This window comes from Dipodomys ordii, unplaced genomic scaffold (genome assembly GCF_000151885.1).
Source record: "Dipodomys ordii isolate 6190 unplaced genomic scaffold, Dord_2.0 Scaffold3, whole genome shotgun sequence".
Lineage (NCBI taxonomy): Eukaryota > Metazoa > Chordata > Mammalia > Rodentia > Heteromyidae > Dipodomys > Dipodomys ordii.
The window spans coordinates 13,272,636-13,293,908 of NW_012267219.1; the positions used below are offsets into that span (position 1 = coordinate 13,272,636).

At 34.1% G+C, this 21,273-nt stretch overlaps 1 protein-coding gene across 1 annotated transcript in view; it reads left to right on the forward strand.

Annotated features, from left to right (window-relative positions):
- Trhde (thyrotropin-releasing hormone degrading enzyme) overlaps positions 1-21,273 on the forward strand; it is a 372,401-nt gene that overhangs the window by 345,191 nt on the left and 5,937 nt on the right. The window contains exons 17-19 of the mRNA XM_013018686.1: positions 18,473-18,640; positions 19,415-19,555; positions 20,947-21,028. Of these exons, the coding sequence (XP_012874140.1) occupies positions 18,473-18,640; positions 19,415-19,555; positions 20,947-21,028 (391 nt within the window). The remainder of the gene's footprint in view (positions 1-18,472; positions 18,641-19,414; positions 19,556-20,946; positions 21,029-21,273) is intronic.

Genomic DNA, 21,273 nt, shown 5'->3' on the forward strand with positions numbered 1-21,273 from the left:
AAAAAAAAAAAAAAAAGACCATGTGAAATCTGGAAATTTTACACACACACACACACACACACACACAGAAAAAAAGTTATTTCTTTTATATACACAAAAAGCAAAATATAAGGTATAGAGAGTGTCTTTTTAAATTTATTGATGAGGGTAAGTCTAACTTTTATTGAATAAATATAAAGAATATATTACTACTGCAAATAAGTTAGTTTCTATATTAACCCACAATATGAAGATTATAAGTTGGCCATAAGAGATCAGAATATAGCATTGTAAGCTTTTATCAAGTAATAAATTTAAGCTGGTATTAAACATAATATCTACAATAATATCTTAGTTTCCAAATACCTTTAAAGGTCACATAAACTTTAAGCTCAAATAGAGTATATATAGATTTAATGTACTTATAGATTTATGCTATAGATAATGGTGTCTTTTCCCTGGTATAAATTGAAGAGTAATATCTTAACTTGATTTAAAATTCCCCTGAAACAACACAGTACTTTCTATGTTCAAATTTTTCCCAGATCGAAATCATTTGAAAATTCATTCTGAAAGTTAAAAAAAATTAGGACCATGCTGCAAGAAAAATTTTGAGTGGAGGAGACTCTCTTGAGCTGTACAGTTACTTAATTCATCAGCTACCCCACTCATGCAATTAATCATAATACAACTAACATTATTGCTCTTAATGATGGTCATAATCAAAACTGTATTTACTTTAATCAATTTTTATTAAATTTCATGCACAGAGGGCTTCATGTATATTATATACCCACTTTTATTATCATTCTGATCACATACCAATTTAAAACTTAAAAAGCTTTTATGCAACTTGCTAAGATTATATAACAACAGGTATTGGAGCTGTGCTTTCATTTGTAGCCAGCCTACTGCCTATCCTTGCTTTAGTTATTTCCTTAGTGTATCTTATTACCACCTATCAGTAATACATATTTTAACAGAAATGGTAGGGAGCTAAAAATCAAATAATAACCACTGAGGAGCTTTTAAGTATACTCTACAGTTAAGTAGAGGTAGCAGGCAAATGCTTGAACATGCATCAGAATTATCAAATAAACTTTCTGTTATGCTCTGAGTTCCTAAAGTTTAGTAGGTAGAATGAGGCACAAGAAAATAATTTTGCTTTTTAGATTCTAAAAAGGAACTATCATTAATAAAAGTATTTGCATATGACAGATTTATAGATACTTTTTGCTGCTAGTTTTATATAATATTTATTACACATTTCAACAAATATTTATTTTTGTAAGACTAAAAGTAATTCTTTGAAAGTTTAAAGAAACTTGACCAAAAGATAGTATAAATACACTGGCACTTGAATATTGACAGTCACTGTATACATGAAATTATGTATTTAGGGGTAGTGTGAGCTTTTAATGTTAAGTCATATTAAACTCAAGTCAAATGAAGCAGACCTAACATTGGTAGGATAGCAATACATTTCTGTTGTTAGTAAATACAAGATTGGTGACTTAAAATTTAAATCATGCCAAGGTTTGATACACTGTCTTAATAGGTTGATTAATCAAAACACTGATATGAAGTGTCTAGATTCTCAGATGTTTGTTGTGTGAGTTTTGTGTTGTTGTGTGTTTTTGTATTCAGTGAATGTCTGGCACGTTGCAATCCTCAAACATGGTTATCATTGGTGTATTGGCACAATCAGTGACTTATACATACAGTGATATCATTTGAGCAAGTTTTACCAGCAAGCAATATTTGTGGTGGTCCTGAGGCTTGAACTCAGTTCCTGGACACTGTCATTGAGCTTTCTTGTTGCTCAACACTAGCATTTTACCACTTGAACCACAGCTCCGTTTTCAGCTTCTGGTGATTAATTTGAGATAAGCATCTCATGGATTTTCCTGCTCTGTTTGGCTTCAAAGCTGAATCCCCACATCTCAGCTTCCTGAGTAGCTAGGATTACAAATGTGAGTCACCCTGGCTAGTAAAATGTATTTTAGCAATACATTCCTGGTAATATTGATAATGATGTTCATAGACCACCACACTTTGGGAACCACCAATGTTGGCAACTACTGTATTTGTAGTTAGACACACTGGTGATCAAATTGAGGCTCCTCTACCACATAATGTTGGGAAAGTCCCCTAACTTGCTTACCTGAGAAACAGCGAACACACAGGTTATGAGAGTTCAATAAAAGTATGGCTATCTAATACCTTGTCCTACCAGAAAATCACAAAACACTGATCTCTTGAGCTGTCTTCTATTTGCTTTGATTTGCCCTCTGTATAATGGGTGACATGAAAATATACAATAGCCTCAATGTTAAGTCTGAATTCCATACCTTACAGTGATGTGAAATACAGGAATATATATTGTTCTCAATTAAGAACAGGAGGGTCTTTTCCTTTTTTTTCTATTTGGACAAATATCCTTGCCTCTAGGTAAATATCACTCATTTCTTGCTTTTCTTAATCAGTTGCTATTTATGGTAAAAGTTTCATCCCCTATAACATTTTTGCCTATAAAAGCTTTCATCTTTAATTGGGAGTAATTTGCTCAAACTAGAATCATCTGTGGTAATTTAGATTTTTTTCTTCTTTTTATTGTAAAGCTACTGTACAAAGGGGTTACAGCTACAACATGTAACCCATGAGTAAGGTAATGAGTGTATTTCCTATTGAGCATTGGTTACCTCCTCCTTTGTTTTCCCCTTATCTCTTCCCACACCACCTCCGCAACTCCTACTCCCCCTGAAGTTGTAGAGTTCATTTTCAACATAGTGTCTTGTATGTCTCCTTGCTACAACAGGTCAACCTGTAGCACATTTTATCTCCTGCTATAGAGATGTCCAAATGGGCTCTTTTTTTGTGTGACATATCTTTATCCTTCCATGTTGCTTTTATGTGGGGATATAAAATTAGGGGAACGAATGGCCCTTTCCACTCTGTTCTGTGTATATTGAATGCAGTCTTTGTATTATCTTCTTGCACAGCATAAGATGTAACTTACTGACCATGTTTCTGAGGTGCTGTGTTGTACTCCATCAGAGATTTTTTGAAAAATAAGAAAAATTATTTGTTCACATTATCACACAGTGTTAATATTAATTTTTCCTAAATGCAGTTATTAACTTTATTTATTTATTTATTTTCAACACTGGGTTTTAAAGCTTACTTGACCAATTTTACTTACTCAGGTGGCACTCAACTGGAGCCATGCCTCTAGCCGTGCTTTTGTTTTTTTTGCTATATTGGAGATTTATTCTCAGGGACTTTCTCTGCCTACTCTGGCTTCAAACATGAATCTTCTTGATCTCTGTCTCCTAAGTAGCTAAATTGACAGACATGAGCAAGCTATCACCCCGAAAGATATTTTTTGCCAAATAATTTCCAAATATAAGAGTAAAAATCATTAAATTTTAAAAGAAGTAAGTTGGGTACTTTGTTAATTAGTTTATATATTCTTAGATAAGTATTACTCATTGCTAGAATGAGACAACTCTCAACATCAATTCTATCCCTATTTTTACATCAAAGTGTTGAGAAATTGCATACATAAAATTAAGTAGACAGGAATAGAAAATGTTTTAATATACTAATGTGGCAGAGTCCTGTACAGTCTTTCCCATTTTAGTGCCAAATAATCACATAGGAGTCAATTACCAAATTTTTAATTATATCTCAAAACTCAGCTTTCTTGGACTTTTATGAAAGCAGAGAATTTAACGTTTTAAATACTCATTTCACAAACACCAACAGCTATATTTAGCATTCTCTTTGCTGATACAGTACACGCACCCTTGGGAGATGAATGATGAGTGAGAATTACACTTGTCACCTGGAAGGTGGGAAAAAGCAGTAGCTTTTATAAGAAGAAAAATGAGCATGTGCAGTAATTTCGAGTTTGGTTCCCATGACATCACCCCTACTGGAGTTGTGAATATTTCACTTTGAAAACCACTGCACTAGTACAGGTAGAAATGGAAAGAATTAGAACTACAAAAGATGTCTAAGCAGAGAGAATATGTTAGGAGAGAGCTTCAAGTTCAAGAACTGAGGAATGGCAGTGTTGAGTAGATGAGTATAACCCAGATATAGCTTGTGACCCGTAAACTTTAGCATTCAAATGATCTTTTAAAGTTGTTTTATTTTTTCTATCACTCTTCCTAAATCTTTCTTCTTATTTATTATAGACCCTCTCCACTATAGTTCAGAAGTCTTTTTTATCTGTATTTAAGTCAGAAACATATCTATAGAAACAGATATATAAAAATGGAATAAATTTTAATAATGTATACCTGGAATTGATTCTTATAGATGCCCTCACAGATACTACACAATTCTTAATTTTGTTAGTACTGATTTCCCTTTAAATTACTCTTGTAATTTTACTCTTGTACTATATTTTTGTAATATAATTTTTGTAATATGATGTAGGCAGTTGACATCTCAAAGTTGTGATTTTTTTTCTACATGTGTTTGAGTATTTTACCTACAGTACTGTTATACTAAATAGCTAATACTGATTTTACCAGTCAAATAAGGTATCTCTGTGTCCTACTGACCTCTAGCATAGAAATTTTTCATCCTAATATGAGAAATTATTGAATTTTAATTTCTAAAGCTTTAGGAAGAGTGTTGTAAAAAGAGTGGTTATATTATCAGCATGCAATGCTATGTAGCTTAAAACTGTGCTGTGTGTTTTAGTAAATCATATTTTCCTTGCATGTAAAGCAATATAGCCTCCTATGCTGATTTTGTTTTATGAGTCTTTATTTCACACTTTGCACAATGTGGGATACTTCTAATGGAGTGCCTTTGGCATTTTTCCTGATTTAACTCTGTCTGTACAAATTCTACTCTGAACATTCTTCATTACAGATCCATTAAAATGAAGATAAACAGACTTAAAAGTACTTTTAGATAGTTGAACAAAAGTTTTGCTTGATTATATGCATGGGAAAAAGAAAGACCATTGTCTTCTATTCCTTATTTGTTTTTTGGTTTTAGAAATTTTTCATTCCATAGCAGTGGCTGGTTTTGTTCTTACATATCATTTCTCAAGTAACTTTAGCTTAGAGACTTAGCTTGGCTGCAAATGTTAATGGAAGCCTTTGGCATTCAGAATTATCATTAAAAGCATCACCATTATTGACATGATCAATTTATCCTTCCATAGTTTTCAGTGTGGAGTCTTTTTTTTGGGGGGGGGAGGGTCCAGTCGTGGGGCCTGAACTCTGGGCCTAAGTGCTGTCCCTCAGCTCTTCAGCTCAAGGCTAGCACACTACCACTTGAGCCACAGCACCACTTCCGGCTTTATTCTTATGTGGTACTGAGGAATTGAACCCAGGGCCTCAAGCATGCAAGGCAAGTGCTCTACCACTGAGCCACCTTCCCAGCCCTATCCTTCCATAGTTTTAAGGCTAAGCAATAAGGTCTTTAATATGTTTGATCTTTTTTAAAATTTTATTTTATTGCAAAGATGCTGTACAGAGGGGTTATAGTTACTGGAGTAAGATAATGAGTACATTTCTTGTTGAAGATTGTTACCCCCTCCTTTGTTGTTCTCCCACTGTTTCTTCCCTCCCCGCTTCCTTGCCCTCCCCCACACCCCTAAAGTTGTAAAGTGATGCCCCTAAAGTTGTAAAATGATACCCCTAATGTGGATCATTGTTGCAATGGGTCATCTTGGGGCCTTGTTTCAGCATTTTGTTATTCCCCTTCCCCACCCCAAATCATACAAATGTATATACAGGATGCAGGGTACCAAAATCAACTACAGTGACAACAGGGGATACACCATAGGGGAAAGAGCATACAAAAGAAAAAAATACCATTAAAAACAATAACAAAGCAGACCTCTTGTGTCCATATCTTAGGGTTCATTTTGCTTAGCATTATCTTATATGGTCATATGTACATAGCTTTTGAGCTTTTCTGCTCATCTGATAAAATTACCCTAGATGTATACTAATTATTGCAAATGAGGGAAACCATGAGACCTATATTTCTATATTTGATCTTTATAGGACCAGGTTCCACACCTTGTGTGTGAGTTAATATTCAGCTTGATTTTTCACCTACAGTTCTATTTCTAAAATAAAGAATATATAGAATTATTTTAAGCAGTACTAATTACTTAAAAGATTTATGGTAATCGACTTAGATATTAGATACATCCTGATATATGCCATGTCCCAAGCATCATGTTTAAAGGCACTTGGGATCAAGGCAAACAAAACAGTGTGCTACTAGCCTTGCAATCGAATGGGATTGACCATCATTCTAATCAGATATCATAAAAATTATTAAAGTTGGGAGCTGGTGGCTCACGCCAGTAATCCTAGCCACTCAGGAGGCTGAGATCTGAGGATCGCAGTTTAAAGTCAGCTGACTTGGTGAGAGTGACTTTTCCTGCAGAGCTGCCGTTGATTTGAAGTCTGCAGGAAGACAGACATTCACTAGGCAAAGAAGAAAAGAAAGGTGTTCAGTGCAAACAACATACGTAAAATATGGGCCTTACGCCTCAAAATCCTTTTCTCAAGATTAGATTTTTGGTAATTTAAAAATTGTTAGCTGATTGGGAAGAATCTGTACTGACTATCTGAATATCCTCTGTAAGTATTATAATATTTTTCCTTAATCTGCTTGTTTTGGTGTGAGCTGCTGAGAGGAGCAAAAATCTCAGTTAACTGATTATGCTCCTTCATCAAAGCTTTAGGAGAGTATAATCTTATCTTAAGAGAACATTACAGAGCCAGCATTTTGTTAAAGCTATGTAAGTACATATCCGGGTTCCAGTGACTCACATCTGGAATCATAGCCACTCAGGAGGCTGAGATCTGAGGATCTCTGTTCAAAGCGAACATAAGCAGAAAAGCCCCTGTGAGAATTTTATCTCCCATTAACCACTCAGAAACCAGAAGTTGAGCTGGGGTACCTATGGTAGAGTGTTAGCCTTGAGCAAAAGAAGCTCAGGGACAGCACCCAGGTATTGAGTTCAAGCCCCAGGACAAACAGACAGACAGACTCTCTCTCCCTCTCCCTCTCCCTCTCCCTCTCTCCCTCCCCCCCTCTCTCTCTCCCCCTCTTTCTCTCTCTCTCTCTCTCTCTCTCTCTCTCTCACACACACACAAACACACACATACACACACCACAAAGATATCTAGGTAGGAGAAAAATTATGGGATTTATTAAGTGAATTATTGTGAATTCCTTTGCCAAACTGAAAACTTTCTCCATTGGCCAATGATCACTACCTGATTTTCCCTTTATATAAGGACAGGTGTTTATTTGTCAGGATTACTTTAATAAGTGGTTATACCTATACATAGAACTTTTAACTCTCCCTTTCCATAAGCTTCTCTGAAACCACACTGGAAAACATGTTTTCCTTCTTTTTTTTTTCTTTTGTTGAGAATTTAATACATGCAAACTTAGGTCAGTTTATCAAGGGATAAATAATTGCCTGAATGACTGAATCAGGAGACTAAAAAAAAAATCACATTGCACTTATAACTTACTTTTTAGGATCACAGAGATGTTATTAGCCTTAAGTACATATTTTTACTCATTTTCTTATAGTAACATTGAGGTTTTAATTGAAATGTATTAATAATTTTATATTCTAACTGAAAATGCAGAAATAATTCTACTTTAAAATGCATAAGTAATCATACACTGTTTATTTCCATTTTCTAACACTACGGGCTTTTTTTCTGACCTTTCACTTTTTAGTTATATTACTACCCATGTTTACTGCTCAATAATATTTTTCCAAGGTTCTGTAGTTTTTACAGAAGTATGCATTTTAAAAGTGGTGATTTAATTTGCCTTGTTTTCCAGTATAATTGCTTTTTACTCTTTTCTGCCAATAGTAATTTCCTTATTATGCCAGTCTAGTATTATACTGATTTCAGGCATAATATTATTGAATTTTAGTGTCATCTATCAAAAATTATGCCTATTGGTTAGCTATAGGATAGCCTTGTTTAAGCAGCCTGTTTATTATAGGACACTTGCAAAGTGAACATAGATTTATGTGGGCAACTCAGAGAAGAATGCTGATTAAACTAATAATACTAATCATATTTATTTATTAAGACATAGCTGAAGGTCCAAAAACAAAAAAGTAACTTCCAAATGTATTTCTAGTTCAGAATGAGCACATTTCACTGACAATTTCAGATACATAGAGTATAAGGTTAGTTGCAATGTCTGTCCACAGCTGTAACAAAGAGATTTCCTCCACATTTTTCCAGCAATGCTAAGTATTGTGATTACCATCCTTCAACCACATCACCATTGTCTTTTTAATTTCCCCTCTGTTGATGAAGATCTAGAACTTCTTCTGTATATGTAATTCACTCTATCTCAAAATTTTAAAAAATGGACTCATTCACATTGTGATATTTATGGCAAAATTCTCTATGAAGTTAAAATGTTTTATGTGCATATCAAAATTTCTGAAGGTTGAACTTTTATGTTACTGTTGCTTTGTCATTATTACATTTTTTTTTGCCAGTACTAGTGTTTAAACTCAGTATATTGTACTGTTACTTGGTTTGGTTGCTTATGACAGGCTTGTGCCATGTCTCCTGAGTGGATAGCTAGGACTGCAGGTTTGAAGTTTAAGTCTAGTGTCTTCCAGTTTCATGTAATAATGGAAGAATTAGAAGCTTGTGCATATCTCATTTTGCTCTACATAGTTATCTCAAAGGATAGCTCCAAATTTTAAACCCTATTTGTAAATGTGATTTTATTTGGAATTAAGATTTTATGATGAAATTATCCTGTATTACAAAAGATTCCTAAATCCAATGATGAGTATTCTTCTAGGAGAGAGAAATGTAGCATTATGGGGGATAGAGATGGAGATTGGAGTGAATTATTTACAATCAATAAACATTGAGGATCTGTAGCCAGCAGGGCAGGAAAGAGGCATAGGAAAGGTGGTTCCTCAGAAGCTCAGAAGGCACTAAAGATGCTTAATTTCAGATACTTGCCATCAGGCCTGTGAGAGAATAAATTTCTGTTTTAAGCCACCACATTTCTCATATTTTTCTGTGACAGCATTAGGAATCAAATACACATTACTATTTTACTGTCTTATTAAAAACTTGGCTTATATTAAGTATTCTGTAAATTTTTTTGTAAAATTTGGAACTATTCCAAGTTCAACTTTTAACTTTAATTAACTTGAAATAGCCTTAACAAAAAATACATATCTGTTACTCCATAAGTTGTAATCATCATCTATCATAATATGATTTGTTTAAATTTAATTATAGGAAAAGACATAAGAGTGATCCACAGTGTAAAGACAGAAAAAGGTTAAAGATTAGGAATGACAAATTCTTTGTATTTGATTTTCGTATCCATTAACTTCTAAGCATTTACAGCTTATTTCTCCATTTTTTAATTTCTAATCCCTAGAATTTCCTTTTATAATTAAATCAAATGGAAAAATATAAAAGATTTTGATGTAATTTTCATGTGTCAGTAAGCTTTCCTCCCAGGCCTGATGGCCTACAATTGTAATCATCACAAGTTGAGAGACTGAGATTGGGAGACAATGGTTCAAGGTCAGCCTAGAAAAAATAATTCCTCAGACCCCCATCACAACAGAAAATGCCAGTTGTGGTGACATATGCTTATCATTCAACTATGGTGGGAAGTATAAATAGGAAGATCTTAGTCTAGGCTAACAAGAACAGAAAGTGTGACTCTATCTCAAAAGTAATAAGAGCACCAAGGACTGGAGATGAGGATTAAGTGACAGACAAAGCTTGAAATCCTGAGATCAAAGCCCAGTACTGTCCCCACCAAAGAAAAATTAAATGAAAGTAAATAAATAAACTTCATTTATTTTATAGAATATAGAATGAAGGTACTCATTGTACATGGTATTTTCTAATTGTTTCAGACACATGAAATTCCATAAGTAATCATGTGTTCATATATATATATATATATATATATATATATATATATATACCTTTTTGCCTAATTTATAACTTTTTCATCTACCCATATCATTCTCCTTTGTTTCCCCAGAATCAAGATGGCTTTGTTTCCAATAACTCCATTAATTCATGTAACAGGACTATCTTTCCTAGCCAATTATAAGTGCGTATTCCTTATTAAATTTGATTACATTAGTTCTTATTTTGTAAAACACACCCATCTATGATATTTACCATGCAGTTCACTGCTTTTGCATGTGAAGGATAACAGAATCTATTGAGGCTACAGATCATCTCAAATTTTATATGCATAAGAATATTTTTAAAAATATAGAACAGCATGTTTTATGTACTAAAGTTTATCACTTAAAACTATGAGAATCTGAGATTAAATTCTGAGCAATATGCATATACATATATACACACAAATAAACAGCCACATTTGTTTTGTCCAAAGAAAATCTATTCTTGATTGGTGACCTTTCAAGTGAGAAAAATGCATTACTCATCCCCTTCTTCTGACAGTGTAGCAGTTATGCCAAAAATATTAAATTATGATAATTCTACCCAGGCTGTAGACTCAGCCTCGTTGATCTCAGTGACCTTAATAGGGCATTAGTGACGAGGGTAGATGTGTTTGCATTCAACCCTTACATTTATACAGGTCTCACTTGGATGGCTACAATAAATCTGTGTAATTTTTTTCTACCCTTGCATAGAGATTACAGAAAGGTGATGACTATTGCTATAAATTATTTCTCAGAAATAAATGCTTTTTGTGGAGGTAAAGCTCAATATAATCCAATGGACTTTTTTTTTTTTTTGTAAATCCACAGACCTGCCTCATGATTTGAATAGCAAGTGCTCATATATTTGCTATGGTGACTGATGTATCATTTCTGTCATTTATCTTGAATCTAAGCAGTTAAGCTAAACTCCTGATTCCTAATTATGGTGATCCAGACAGCATCGTTATTTTAAAAATATATGTTGACTTCATATTACAGCAAGTGTTTAGATTTATTGGCCCTAACTAGAACTGAGTGGCGAAGAAACGACATATTCAGTAAAGATCAAGCACGAGTTGCAAGTCCATAGATAATTGGTGGATGATAATCAGAAAACAATTTGCCTTGTTTTCCTTTTTGAAACATGGGCATCTATAAATAAGGGAATTTATGTCATTTTGTAACTTCTTCTACAATGGTATACTGCTCAAGTTTTCAGTAAGTTATGTGTTTACTGCTATTTATATTAGCAGCCTGCTGCTCATTACATTGGAGTGCATCCTCATAGAAGTGTTTTTATTTTTTGCTTTAGTTATAAAACATTTTTGGAATCCTCATGAGTGTAATTGATTATGGAGGAATTTGCAAGAAGGGCATAATGATTCTAAGGTGTGAAATGTTAAATATATTTTTTCTAAGCTTTTCTGTAGCTTTACATTCCACACCAAAGAAAAATTCTCAGAAATAGCATCACTTTTCTTTTGATTATTTCCTTTCTTTTTCCATTTAATCTTCCCTGTCTTTGTTTTCCTTTTCAGTGTGTTTGAGCTTCTTTGTGACTCTCTCACTTGTGTGCCTTCGGTCTTTGTCCCTTTTCTTTGATGTCTCCCCTGTGTTTTCTTTTTAAATGTTGTCTAGGTCAACTTTACTTCAGGTTGTTGAGCTTTTCCAATTACATTTTATAAAGTAATCATCTGTGCAGGTAGTTAGCCCTTATTACCCTCTCCCTAAGTTGTGCACTTGGTGGACATAATGCCTTCTTCTCATACATGCCTTAGATATTGGCAAGTAATTTCATATGTATCATATCAATGTAAAGTGAATGTCTCTTTCAAGGTAAATCCACTTTAACCTTAAAAGCCCCTTTAAAAAGAGATCATTTTTAAAACAGCATCTTTTGATGTACTCAGGATGTGAAGAGTTAATCCCTCCCCACACATACCAGCAGCAATTCTTTTTATTTTTATATGGAAAGAACAACCCATACCACTTCGAAATGTGGAAAATTACAATCTCAAGAAATAGTGAACATTATTTCAGAACAGCAAGTTTTAAATATATTTGTTCTCTTCAGCACCAGGTTTCTTCAACCCTCTTCTTTTTAAACTCCCTTTTCCTTTCTTCATTGGTGCTAGTATTCTTTGTGTTACAAAGAAAAGCCAGTGGGAGTGAGCTAATGCTTTGTACAAGTGAGAGAAACCCCTGGAATCAGAGATATCCTGGCTATGATCTGCACGATGCTCAGGGATGGCATTGCATTGGTGTTCTGTCACTGGCTGCAGATTACATATAGTACTGTCCATTCTTGCTGGGAGCATTGTAGAGACCCCCGAGAGACAAAATTCTATCTGGCTGCCCAAAATGATACCCTGTGAAACCCACGGGGTTATATTTCAGGAAATTTAGGGCATATTATAAAATGATGTTTCCTTTTCATTCATTTTACTTGAGACATATTGTTAGGCACATATTTAAGTAAATTATTTAATTTGATTAGGTTGTTTAAATTTTTTTCATTGCTGCTTAAAAATACTTATTGCTCATTTAGGAAACATAGGAATTTGCATTGCTACTAATACTAATAATAAGAGTATTAAGAGTAATAAGGGGGAAAAGTGACCTGGCCTCATCTTGTGACAATTTCCCAGGTTCTCATTACTGGATTGTGCATAAACATGTGCACATAGATAAAGCCCATGCTGACCCTTTAATATTCACCAGGTTGTATGCCAAGCTCTGGGTGAAGATTACCTTCTTCTAATCATTATTATAGTGCTAAGGAGAATTATTATCTCCATTTTTCAGGTGAGTAAATTATCCCTTAGGTCCAAAGTCACAGATTCCTTGTAGGTAGCTTCAGGTTTCATTTAAGATGGTGTCTTTAGAAGTGGAAAACTGAGTTAGAAAATGATAGGTAGAGGACACTGTGAACAAGGTCAGATTTGCTATACACAGTTTCACATTTGAGAGTCCTGGAAGAGAAAGAATGCAAATATTTTTAAGGCTGAACAAGACTCAGAGTGTTGGCAAGGAAACTTCTACCAAGCTCTTAAGTTTTAAAGTAGGCAAATGATCTTTCAAATGAATGAATTAATTGTGCATTATTAAAATTAATTAAATGTTAATTTCCACTTATCCGTGGCATGCATAGTGCTACTGAAAGGAAGAGGCTCTTAAAATGACTACTGTTTGAACAATGTTTTTTATTGTCTTTGAAAAATAATTAAATCCACATTTTAATGTTAATACAATCACTAATGAAAAGAATCTTGTACTAACAGAGAAGAAGAAACTGTAGAATTCATGTACTGTAGCTGTGTCTAATTACGATGAAAAATGAAGCCTACAGCGTTGACCTTGTCTGCCCAGACATAGAAGCATATACTGGTAAAGTTAGTTCAGCTGAAATCCTGCTTAGAAAGCGACCCATCATTTGATTCAATATCAAAATGTATATTTAAATTTTTTTCTTCAGCAAGTATTGTTTTTTGTCCCAAGATATTTTTAACTGTATCATCAGGATCATATCTGCATTTATAATAAAAATTTAGATGCTTGGGTATTTCATTCAAATCATAACAATCTTATTTTGCAAATGAAATCATACTGTATCTTATTTCCCAAAATAATAGTAAAATTTGCATAATCCTTAAGTTTCTTATTTGTCTTCATTAACCTACTTCACTAGTTTATTCATTCGTGGAAGTGTCAACTATGATGCAGCTCACTATATCATGGTTGTGGATTGAAGATTTATCCTTTCAAAATTCATATGTTGAAATCTTTCTCCCTGATCTGATGGTATTATGTAGCTGGTATTATGTACCGTGAGAGCGGAGCCCTCTGAAATCACATTCATAATCTTATTTGTAAAAGTGACACAAAACAAACCATCTTTCTGCCATTTAAGGACAAAACTGATAGGTCAATGCTCTTTGGCCCTGAAGAGAGCCCTCATCACAGTCTGACCTTCTGGTTCCCCAGTCACGGACTTCAACCATCAGGATTCTCTGAAAGAAATTTCTATGATTCATAAGCTTGCCAGTGGCACTTTGTAACTGCAATCCCAACTAAGACGGAAAAACAAACAAAAGAATTCCTGAAAAGATGCATGTCTTTATTTTATCTTTCTACCTAATTCATTTTTACACATACACTTCCAGATCATTTTGTTTTCAGCCTCTTGCTTCTCACAAGACAATAATGTTTAAATACATCACTGAATTACCACAATCAAGTATTTCTTAGCGAGGATCCTGAACTTCTGTTTTAAAAGCTATTACCATAACAGGGAACTCTTACACATCCTACTTCAAATGGGGATGGAATAAAACTCAAAGTACGAGAGGTAATGTTTTCTGCGATGTCACTACCCTAAGAAAGATCAAGGCACTTCTTTCTGCCTAAGCATCCCCCTTCTCCTTCTAAAAGTCAGTAGGAGTGATTGGCTCTCTGTCCAGGCATAAATACCATACCTACAGAAAAACAAGCACAGCTTTCCTTCCCAGTTTAAAAAAAAATCCATTGAAAGATTTACTTCTGATGCAGTAGTTAAAAAGAAATGACCATGGAGATAGTCACATCTTCATAAACAAATTTTCATCTTCATTTGGAAAGGCCCCTCTTCCCCTGTATTCCTGATAGTCAGTGTCTCCTAGCAGTCATTCCTACCATTCATAACTATGGGTTCTGTGAGTTTCTTAGCTCATGCTTTACAAACAAATGAGCTTTTTCATTTGTTCCTAATGACTTTGGTTTATACACAGAGATCTTAAGCTGTCCCCAGAGCAATCCTTTTGCTAAAATGTTATTAGAACATCTTTACAAATTTAGCAGCAAAAGGGGAGTTTCATTAACAATGGAAGTCACTGGGAATTGAGGGCTCTTGGCAAATGCAGTGCTTACCAATCTTGTTTTATTTTCAGTGATGAGTAAAAGTGATCCCGTGATCTGTACATTGATTCTTTATCTAGTGGTTGGGTAAAGAAGATGAAGAATTGATGGGATGGGAAGAGATACTAGAAAAAGCACAGCCTTCTTGGGCTAATCAGTTCTGTCTGAGTTCCCCAAGGAGCCACATGAACCTGTGCAATTATATATCACTGTATCTGCTAATTGAGCCGTTTTCCCCTAAGATTTGTGGGATTTGTGCTTGAGAATGAAGATTCTTTCTCAGTGAACCATCAATAAGTTCAGCTTATATATGTGAATAATGTGTAACTTATTTTTATATTAATCAGTGTCATGAACAAATGAGTGACTACTGACAACACTAAAACCTGACTTGTAGTTTTTGCAAAACATACCCAGATCATGTATTCTCTCGATTTGTAACTGTAAGGACAGATGAACATTTTTTTTCTATTCCAAGCAACTTTGCCCACAAGAACTTGTCCAGGACACATTTATTAGATTTCTTCAGGGTGTTTGTCATTTCACTGAACCATTATTGCTGGATATCCTTTCAAGATATCTTCTTACTGTTCTGTGTGACTAGCTTGACATACAGAAACTCTTTCCATATACAGATAACCCTTGTCTTTTCAGTTACAAAGAGGTTGTGTTTGAGCAAGCATCAATTCAGTGTTGGTGAGCACAATGAATATTTATTGGAAATCCGTTCCCATCCACATGAAACATCTCTCAAAGATGACTTACTAAATTCTGGCTTAGCTGGATATTTTATTTATTCATTTTCTGCTATTCCAAGAGTTGAACTCTGGGCTTGGATGCTGTCCCTAAGCTCTTTTGGTGCAATGACAGTGCTCTATCAGCTTAATCTTTTCTGTGATTAATTGGAGATAAGATTTTCACAGATTTTTCTATTCAGTCTCAGATCTCAGCCTCCTGAGTAGCTATGATTACAGGCATGAGCCACTGGTGACCTACTTAAATGGTTATTTAAAAAAGAAATTATATCTGTGGCCAGTTCAAATCTCAGAGAAGCATATGCTAGATGCATTGGCATTGGTATTCAGTTCATTAGTGAGCTCTGAGGCATGGTAATGGTACTCTCTTAAAGAATATGCTCACATAGGAATGATGTCATCAAGATTGCAGAGCAAGAAACTGTAGAGCCACTTTCTCCCTATAAATATACCATTTGTCAAGAATTTGTCATAGCATCTGATTCATGAAGAATTTGTATTACTATCCCATTGGCAAGTGTAAAATAACGAATGCAGCAGTGATTCTCATGAGACACTATGCTGAAAATGAACTCTACCACTTGTGCGGAAGGAGAGTCTGGAGAGGAAAAACTGGGTGAAAATGAGGGAAGAAGTGATGCTGTTCAAAAAGAAATGTACTCATTACCTGACTTATGTAACTCTAATTCCTCTGTATATCACCTTTACAATAAAAAATGGAAAAGAAAAAAGCCACTTGAAGATTTGGAATGCACATTCATTAGCCTTTCTACCCATGTTTAGTATCACATCATGAGAATAATACTCCCTAAGTGTTATTGCCTCTCAGGGAGGAAAGGTTGATTCATGAATACAGCAGATCAACCGTTCACAGGAATCTTCTTAGATGGATAACTTTTATCTTGTTTCCTCCAGATCTTTATGAGGCTTGATACAGTCTATCTGCCTGTCAGACAGTAGAGACGATAACTTGAACTCTTGACCTATAGATTATCCCTTTGCTAAGTATGGAGTAAACAGATAAAAAAAATCCCATCTACCTATGAAGAGGGAAAACCTTTGATTCATACAGTATTGTACTCTTTATCTTATAATATTTGCGGTGGGGGAAGGTCAACCTCATTTATAGCTGTTGATTTAGAAAAAGATTGGCTAACAAACCTTACTTACTGTGGTTAATCTGTGATCTTATATTGTGTCTACTAGGAATGACTACTTTAAAATGCAGTGACAATGTTTCCCCTAGTGAATTCAGGGATAGCCTGTGACAAGTTGACCATAAACATAGGAAGGAAAATTTTCCAACAACCATTGGGACAAATTCTTATTAAGTTCTGTTATGGGGCAGGGGTGGGGTTTGATTGAAATGGAGAAGAACCTTTTGATGGATTATTCTCTTTTTTTAATTCTCTTTTTGTTTCTTTCAAGACAAACCAAAGAAAATAAACAAAATCCCTCTCTTCTAGTACCATAAAAACAGAGTCTCCATTAGCAAATAACCTTTCTGAAAATAGTTTTTTTTTCCAGAGAAAAAGAAGACCCCAAAGAATATAGGAATAGCCATTTTGTGGAGCCCTAAATTTTGTATAATAGCTCTTATTATTCTACATATATGTACAATATGCTTGTAGTCCTGTACTTGTTTTCCAGATAGTCCTTTAAGCAGAGTTAACCATAAAGGTTTAAGCAATTAGGAAGCATTATTTCTTCCCATTTGCTGAAGAAGATAATGTAATCAGCAACATTAACATTGTAAATGAGAAATTTTATAATAGATTACTGAATATCACAAAATGGCAGAAATTCATTTAAGTCATATTTTATGTTCAATGTTTTATACAAGAAATATCCTAAAAAATCAGTAAATCTGGTGTGTATAGTAGAGCTTAAAGGAATAATATTTAGCAAAAGATACCATGGTGAAATTGACTATGGTGAATTTAATGGTGAAAATTTATAATTTATCAATTGCTCAGTCAATTTTTAATGCATTTAATAGGCATTTTTATAAACCCAGGGAAAATTATAATTTGCTACTTTTATTTTATTATCTACTTAGTATCTATTTTTATAACATTTTGGTTTCCAACATTTGAAGAGTTGTATGAGAAAAAAAGTTTTTACAGGACTGTTTCAAAGTAGCTAATGCCTATAGTCCAGCTACTTGGGGAGGCAGAGATTAAAAGAATCATAGTTGGAGGTTATCCCAGGAGCAGAAAAAGAGACCCAGTCTCAGCAAACAAGCTGAGATGAATCAGCCACTAATCCCTGCTGTGCAAAAGTGTAAATAGGGGAATAAAAATATTATAATTATTCTGTGCAAAAAAAATAACTAAACCAAAAAAGAATGTATGTGACTCAAGTGGTAGAGTTCAATCTAGCAAACATGAAATCTTGAGTTAAGACCATATACTTCCAAAAAATTGTTTCAAACTTTAAAGAAAGGGACTTTGTTTTATGCAAAGTATTAGTCCTCATCCAATTGTTTCTCTTATATGTCATTCTTGAATCTACCAATTATCATAGAAAAACTATAGATAATACATCTAGTGATGTTATTGAAAACACAAAGCACCCGTCTTTTATTCTCTCTTTGAAGGTTTTGTCATTAGTTTTGTTCAAATGTGCTTCAAAGGGTGGAAAAATTGTTTTCCAAACTTCTTTTGAATAAAAGACTTTTATTCATCCAGTTGTTAATACGTTTGAATATTATTACAATATAGTATTATACCTCCCTTACAGGTAAAATCTGATTAACAAATCATTGTTTGAAAGACCCGATGTTAGCAAAGCAGTATGTGTCTTCATTTCCACTGCTCGGAGGCTTTAAATTAACAGAAAACCCCATATGTTGCTTCTTTAGAATCCCACTAAATGTCAGAGACATTGTCTACTGTACGGGTGTTTCGTTGCTGGATGAGGACGTTTGGGAGTTCATATGGATGAAGTTTCACTCCACCACCGCGGTTTCCGAAAAGAAGATCTTGCTTGAGGCCTTAACCTGCAGTGACGACAGGAATTTATTGAATAGGTGAGTCCATTAATTTGTGGTATATTTTTTGTAATGCAGGTGTTCCCTGCTCATCAATCTGCTCTGAAGTTGCTTTTATTCCCTTGAATATAGAGTAAGCACTGTAAACTATATGAAGAAGTATTTCACTAAAAATGGCAAGCTGGTCTGATGGATGCCATTTGACTTCAGATATTATCTTTACCATTGGTGACTTTATAAAGTTAATATACATGACTATGAAAATATCTCATGATAAAAAAGAACCACTGTGGCTGGGTACCCATGGCTCAAGCCTATAATCCTAACTACTCAGGAGGCTGAGATCTGAGGATTGCTGGTGGAAGCCAGCCCAGGCAGGAGAGGACATGAGACTCTTATTTCCTACTAATCACCAGAAAACAGGAAGTGGCACTGTGGCACAAGTGATAAAGCAGTAGCCTTGAAAGAGAAAGTTCAAGGACAGCTACTGAACCTTGAGTTCAAGCCCCAAGACCAAAAACAAACAAACAGCAACAGAAAACACTGTGAAGAATTTAAGGGACAGTTGCTGTTGTTAATCAGATTTGCAATTTACCCATCCATCGATACATTTACAGTTTAAAGTCTGTATTTCAGCACTATGAATTGTGTGTTCCCATTTTATGAGCAGAAATTGTTCTAGTAATTAATGTATATCAGAGACTTTTAAAATTGAACTCTTGAGAATTATAACAATGATATGTAATTTTAGTAAGGTTATAAGCATATTTAAGGTATAAAAAGAAACATTCTCCCCAAATTCATTTATTATAGGCTTCTCAATCTCTCGCTGAATTCTGAGGTGGTATTGGATCAGGATGCCATTGATGTCATAATCCATGTAGCCCGAAATCCACATGGTCGAGACCTCGCCTGGAAGTTCTTCAGAGATAAATGGAAGATACTTAATACCAGGTAGAAATAGAAAAACAGTCATTCTTACTCCAGTGAGTAAATAAGAGCTGATGTACGAAGGAGACCCACGTTGTCAGAGCTAAGATCCAAATATCAGAACTACATTTTAGCACAGTCATCCAATGGCGGTGGTGCCAGTCTTTGAAAGTCATAATTATTTTCACAGTTCTATAACCTGACTCATTTGCAAAAGATTGATGAGTATAATTAATTATACCTAGAACTATGGAGAGTGCAAAAGGTTTAGAAGCAACTTTGGGGGTGGATTTATCAAACTGCCCAAAAGCTAAAGCCATTTGATTATTATTAAATTCCTATGTCCTATACCTGTCATGGAGAAATGATTTATTAATCACATATAAATGATATAGCAAGAAAATTTAATTACTTCTGTACAAGTGCTGTGAAGTCTTGTTAAGTATAAATGTTATAAAAACACTCAAAACCATGACAGTATAAGCAAAAACAATTGACCCTCCCATATTGGAACAGTTATTTTCTTTCCTGGATAATCGTGTACTTCTGTAAAAACAGACTGATTACCAAAAGGTCATTTAAATTGTTATTGAATGCCTCTGTGTTTGCTTTTATTAAGTCAGCTTTTTTCAGTATAATAGTTCAATCATAGAGTAACAATAAACCATGTCAGTCATTTAGTTTGACCTCAGAATTTATGGAACTTACAAAACTAAGCTCTCTAGAATTAAATTACTACAGTTCCTATAAATCAGGAGAGCATAACCTCTTGTAATGATGACCGGACATCCTCAAAATATATTCTTATTGTACTTCTCTTGGTTCTAAGAGTATGATAACTTGTCAAGATTTCCTTTAGCACAGCCAATACAGAGATAAAATGAGAACTCTTTCTGATTTACTTGCTTTCCCTTATGTCATAACTTGTGTAAATTATGATATAATATATGAGACTTATGAAATACAAATAAACAACTATGTTTAATTTTAGTACCCACATGAAAAATATTCTAATATATTGGGGAATAATTTCTGAGAAATTTAATTCAGTTACTAAGAATGAAATAAAATATCAATGTCTATTAAAATAGATAAATATTTTTTTCTCAAGCCAGGGTCCAGATATAGAACAGTAATTCCTAAATCTAATTTTAGAATCCCCACCTTTGGAAAATTTGGCTACAATTTAAATTTCATCAGAATGCAATGGGTTAAATCAGGTGGAATCTGCTCATATACCATGGCTGCATATACTTCATTGTTCTTCTTTTACTCTCTACATAAATCTAGAATGTTCAGAGATCTAATCTCTCACAGCTATGCTCAAATGAACTTCTTGGGAGAGACCCTAAAAAATCTTATAGTAATTTTTCTAAATGACTAAATGTATTGACACTAATTTTTTATCTTTTGAGGTATGGAGAAGCATTATTTATGAATTCTAAACTTATCAGTGGAGTTACAGAATTTCTCAATACTGAAGGAGAACTTAAAGAGGTAAATAGATTAAGTTGTAATACTTTTATAAAAAAAGAAATTACAGATTAACTTCAACCATTTCTTTCTATCAATTTCATGGAGTTACACAGTTTCTCAATAGTGAAGGTGAATTTAAAGAGGTAAATACATTTTTATAATACTTTTATAAACAAGAAATTATAGATTAACTTCAACCATTTCTTTCTATCAATTTCATGCTCTTATTTTGGCACACAGACAGACACACCTCTATGCCAAAGACA